Source organism: Calidris pugnax, unplaced genomic scaffold (genome assembly GCF_001431845.1).
Source record: "Calidris pugnax isolate Ruff unplaced genomic scaffold, ASM143184v1 scaffold189, whole genome shotgun sequence".
In the NCBI taxonomy this organism is placed as follows: Eukaryota; Metazoa; Chordata; class Aves; order Charadriiformes; family Scolopacidae; genus Calidris; species Calidris pugnax.
The window spans coordinates 904,102-910,101 of record NW_015091069.1 but is presented as its reverse complement, the minus strand read 5'-3'; the positions used below and the strand labels follow the sequence as shown (position 1 = coordinate 910,101).

Below are 6,000 nucleotides of genomic sequence, written 5' to 3'. Positions count from 1 at the left end.
CCTTGCATTTGCTCTTGTTGAACCTCATGAGGTTCACCTGGGCCCACCAGCCTGTCCAGGTCCTTTTGGATGACATCCCATCCCTCTGGTGTATCGACAACACCACACAGCTTGGTGTCGTCCGCAAACTTGCTGATGGTGCCTTTAATCTCCCTGTCTATATCATTGATAAAAATGTTAAACAGCACCGGCCCCAGCACGGACCCTTGAGGAACACCACTTGTGACTGGTTTCCATCTGGACTTTGAGCCATTGAGTACCACCCTCTGGATGCGACCATCCAGCCAGTTCCTTATCCACTGAACAGTCCACCCATCAAATCCGTACCCCTCCAATTTGGCAAGCAGGATGTTGTGGGGGACAGTGTCAAAGGCCTTACAGAAATCCAGATAGATCACATCCATAGGTTGCCCCTTGTCTACTGACCAAATGAGTATGTGTGGAACAGCTGATGTCTGCCACCCCAGCAGCATCTGCATGTTAGCAATGACTGATCACTCGCATGAATTTATGTATATATATAAAATATAGCTTTCTGAGCTGGCAGGAGCTTCCCATCACTGGGACACTGGGAGCGGCAGTAGCCCCGTTCCTGGTGAGGAGCAGTGGCTGTAATGCCCACCAGTGAACGAAACAAGAAACTCGGGGTACCTGGCTTGGCTTCACTGCACCCCCCTCTTCAGGTCCCTGCTTTGATCTCTCCCCCACGATCCTGACTGTGTCTGTCAGATCTTCAAGCTGCCAGCAACTTCAGGTGGTACATACAGGCTGCCCAGGGAGGTGGCTGAGGCACCATCCCTGGAGGTGGTCAAAAGATGGGTTGACATGGTGCTGGGGGACGTAGTTTAGTGATGTTTTGGGGTTTTTTTTGTCAGAGTTAGGTTGGTGGCTGGACTAGAGGATCTTGAAGGTCCCTTCCAACCTAGATGATTCTATATGCCTCTCCTGCTACCGTGGGACATACAGTAAATCTCCCAACTTACAGACTGGGACATACCAGATTCTATGATTCTATATGCCTCTCCTGCTACCATGGGACATACAGTAAATCTCCCAATTTACAGACTGGGACATACCGCAGCCTAGTCAAGCCAGGCTGGTGTGAACTGGCAGAGGGGAACTGACTCCGTGGGAGGTGGGCAGATTTAAAGCAGCTGATGTTCTGGTGAGAGATGTTTATAAGTGACTGACATTTACAAGTTTTTTTTAATGGTCTTTTAGGAATCTGCAAACCTCAAATATGCAGCTACACATGTTTTTGTTAAATATTAGGAGCCTTGGCTTAATTAGCTGCAACTCTATTGAGTTTAGTAGAACTACAGCCAATTCATCCATCCCTCAATTTAACTTTTAGAGTCCAAAACATCGTCTTGAACACATTACTTATATTACTAGCTGCTCCATATTATGCCTCTTTTATGGTGGCATGCAAGTGTCTCTCTGACCTACACTCTTCTGACCTATGCTCTCAAGCCCTGAGCAGTTTTGCCTGTTGCAGTATCAGAGTGAGCTGAGAAAAGTGTATTATTAAAATGAAAATATTTGGAGGCTTAAAAGCAGGGTTTTACTATAATTAAACTGGTTTTTTGAAATTGCAATACTTACTCCTAATTTTCTTTTGCCACTTCATCTCGTTGTACAGATCCTCTGTCTGTTGGAAAAAGTCATTGACTTTGCTCCCTTGTTCATCTCTCTCTGTTGTATTGAATACCCGACTTTTGGATTCCCGAGTGAGGAATTCACAAATATTGGGGACAGGGAAGACGATCTGTTCCATTGTTCTATCGTGGCGAACAATCTAGAAATAAAATACACACTTTTTTCAAGATCAGTGACTTTCCAACCATTTTTTCATACCTTTTCTTGTTCACAGCTCCACTTTTATTATAAATTAATGCATAAATTATTTGAACATTACAGTGAAGTTGAACAAATCATTCCTAAACCAAAGTAAAACTGCTTTTCTGTCTTCAAAAGTCTGCCTGAAAATAAAGTGGCAAAGATATGTCTCAAGCAAAACCTAGGTCCAAATTTCCCCCAGATATAAAAAATGCTTAAATCCATAATGCTTGAATTTTGCAATAAATTGAAATTAATATCTTCCAGTAAACAGTGCAGAAGTTCAGGGACTTTCTGCTCTGATTACAGAATTCTTTTCTCACGTTGAGTCTATTTAGAATGATAGAATGGTTTGGGTGATTGTCCCCCTGTACTGGGCACTGGTGAGGCCTCACCTTGAGTACTGTGTCCAGTTTTGGGCCCCCTACCATAAAAAAGACATTGAGGTGCTGGAGCGGGTCCAGAGAAGGGCGACAAAGATGGTGAGGGGTCTGGAGAATAAGTCTTATGAGGAGAGGCTGAGGGAGCTGGGGTTGTTCAGCCTGGAGAAGAGGAGGCTGAGGGGAGACCTTATTGCTCTCCCCAACTCCCTGAAAGGAGGGTGTAGAGAGGTGGGGGTCGGTCTCTTCTCTCAAGTCACAGGCGACAGGACGAGAGGAAATGGCCTCAAGTTACGCCAGGGGAGGTTCAGGCTGGATATTAGGAAAAATATTTTCACTGAAAGGGTTCTCAGGCATTGGAATGGGCTGCCCAGGGAGGGGGTTGAGGCCCCATCCCTGGAGGTGTTCAAAAGACAGGTTGATGTAGTGCTGGGAGGTCTGGTTTAGTGATGGTGATGCTCCTTGTTTGTTGTGCGGGTGTCTGTTTTTGTCAGTTAGGTTGACGGTTGGACAAGATGATCTTTAAGGTCCCTTCCAACCTAGAAGATTCTGTGATTCTGTGTTGGAAGGGACCTTAAAGATCACCTAGTTACAACCGCCCTGCCAGTCTCAGCCATGGAGTTTCCATCTATCCTGAGGTAGGATAACGCCAGAAGCATCAGGCCAAAAGGACGGTGGGAAACAGGAGTCAGCCTGGATGGCAGCCAGGACAACAGGTACCCGAGCTGCTCGTGTCAAGACTGCTCTCTATGCACACAAGCTCAAGTCCAACGTTGATGGAACCTGGGAGCCCACTGGAGATAAAATTGTTGGCTCAGGTTCAGACTGGGCCTGTATGCAACCACACTGGGCCTGTATGCAACCACACTGTGCAGTTTTCTTATTTGGCTCATTTTGGACTTGATACAGTATTTCCAGGAGAGAGCCACATGCCTCTTCTTACTGCAGTCTCTCGCAACAGCTGCCTTTGCACCACAGAAATTCTCCTCCTTACAAAGTCACTAAGGACTAGAGACACTACACACCAGGGTACTAACTCCTATCTTGATACCCATAATCCCATAAAATCTGTAAGAGCATAGGAACTGATATAAGCATTATGAACCTAAACACCTCTGTGGATCTTGATCTAAATCCAATCCACAGCAGGGGTAAAGTTTAAAATAGAGAACAGATCTGATGAACCACGCCAAGCCTCGGTCTTTTAAACAAAAGCCATACTGAATGTCTACACTGCTTCAAAACCTCTTTGTACAGCAGCCAGACCTTTAATTTAATCAGTTAGCATCACTGGCTTTGTAACTTATGATTATTTATTTGAGTGATGTACCATACAAGATTATTCTTGACTTCATGACACAGCTACTATCCACAGTCATTATTCCTCTAACAAAACATATTTGGTACCACACAAGAAAGCTACTGTAAAATGATTATTTGGAGCCACTCTTAATAGAGGTGCATTCCTTTTCCTCCCATAGCCAAAAGTGTATTATTCAACATTCTTCTCCTCATAAATAATCTACATCGTTTGAATAAGCTTTGCTGTCCAGAAGTTTAAAAAGAGGTGATACACCATGCACAAGATGCAAACTTGTCTCGTATTCAGTCTTCTAGCGAGCAGTTCTTTACCTCTATCTGTGCTGTATGATTGGCATAATACCTCAAGGCTTCATCTCCCTCATCTGGATCTGACCCCGGCTTCAGCATCTGTTGCAATGTTTTATTGTGACGAGCCAACTAGAAAAAGAAAAAAAAAAAAAAAAATCATCTGATTTATGTCCTGCTGCTATGTTTTCAGCTTTATCAGCTCCACTTAACTAACACAAATCCTCCTTCCCCCCACCTCCATATACTTACATGCTCAGCCCGGTGGGGCTTTCCAAAGATAACAACAAAAATGTAATTACTTGAGAACAATAGAAATAATATAGTCTTAAAAAGTCGGCAGCAAGTCTTCCACTGAGATATATGTAAGGCACTTAGCCTGCAGCCTAGATGGTTTTTGGAGGGCTCTTGACAAATGCCAAAAAATTAGACTGACTGCTTCTTTTCACTTAAGTTTATCCATAAAATGTACTTACCTCTGACTAGGTAATTACATTTACAATTAAATTTTCTCTACGACTTCAAATGGCTAAACTGTTCTTCACTATGCTGCAGGTTGGTATTTCAGGACTGCCAAGATAACATCTACCACCATCTCCGAGGCAGCTGGACTGCAGTGGTGGGCACACACATTCCTAGCTGTATAGTTTATATACTTAGCATGTATGTGCACACACAAAACCCCACAAAAATGTATGTTTTCCTACAAACTTTTACAAATTATATACTTTACATGAGTCATAAAACACATCTGTTCTTGTTGACTAGTAGAATGCTCGATAGCTGCATAAAGTTTAATACTGAGAATGTCAGCAAATTGCATTCATGATGTCTTTTAGGTCAGTGAGAAACAAAGACTTAATTACAAGGCACGAGGAAAGACGACTAAAAATGCAATTTTTCCCTATATCAGAGTGACTGGTTTTCATCCAGAAACCCTGAGGTGCTTCACCCATTTTAAGGTGGGGGGAAACTGAGGCAGGAAAGGAAAGGCTATCTTGCAACAAGATCCAGGTCTTAATCACTGCACAGACATCACCACAACAGACTGGACAGAGACATTAGAAATGAGGCAGGAACAGCACTCATCATGACTGCAGGAAATAGTGATGATCACCACAGGTGGGTTAGGATTTACTACATGAAATCATACAGTATGTTGAGGAATTATAAAATAATTAGAATCTAGAAAAAGTGTGTCAGGGATCAAGTCTGAAAGTAACAATGAATATAAACATATATTGTAATAATCTAACCAGAAAGTAGTCACACTCGTTTATAAGCTATCCCCCTTTTATCTAAGAATGGTGAGAGGAGGAGATGCATATACAATTTATTCTATTTATTGAAATTCCCTTGAATCTACCGATCAAAATAAATTTTCTTCTGAATCTTCATACAAATCTGTTACTTAAAGATGAATAATAAATAGAATGACCAGAAGCAAGAGAATAACAGAAAGAAATATTCAGGAAGAATAAGCGTATTTCTCACAACTTCCTCAAGGATAGGGATCTGCATGGCCCTGACAGCAGAGCCCTGAGCCAATGTAGCAGAACATCAGCCTTTTATAAAAGGGTCAGGAGCAGATATTCAGGGAGACATGCAAAAAAAATCACATGGGGGTCAACTGCAGAGCAAGATTCTCTCTACCAATAATAGATTTCTGCCTTGAATGGTTACTTTGTTTCTCTATCTAGCAAATGTATGGATAGTCTCATTACATGTATCAATGTCATATGCAACTTCCACTTATTTTTATCATTAAGAATATCTGATTAGCTCTTCTCCTTCACACAAGCCATATAACCTGATCCAGTCAGTAGCTATTGCAGCACGTGCACAACATCATCAAAACAGGACAACCTGGATTCATTTGATGAATTCATGATGCCTTTTGCATCCCACTCAATGATGCTCCAGCATCGCGGAGGAACAAGATGGGCTTGTGGAAACAAGGTAGTAACGGTTTAAAAGTTCCCTTTAAACAGGGTTATTATTTTTGCCTTTCAGCTTTATTCAATGTCCCTCTGTACCTGTATTTAGAAAAGGGCAAAAAATTCACCTTCTCAGTATCATTCATCATTCTGTACACTACTGTCGCATCCTCTCTTATGTCTCTTCTTTAAATTAAAGCAATCCCTATCTTTCCCACCCCTCCTCAAACAGAAGA

General features: G+C 42.3%; 1 protein-coding gene across 1 annotated transcript in view; it reads right to left on the bottom strand.

Moving 5' to 3' along the window:
• ITPR2 (inositol 1,4,5-trisphosphate receptor, type 2) overlaps positions 1-6,000 on the bottom strand; it is a 254,914-nt gene that overhangs the window by 51,741 nt on the left and 197,173 nt on the right. Inside the window, exons 45-46 of the mRNA XM_014957035.1 lie at positions 3,852-3,959; positions 1,606-1,798 (exon numbers count right to left, since the gene is read on the bottom strand). Coding sequence (XP_014812521.1) covers positions 1,606-1,798; positions 3,852-3,959 — 301 coding nt within the window. The remainder of the gene's footprint in view (positions 1-1,605; positions 1,799-3,851; positions 3,960-6,000) is intronic.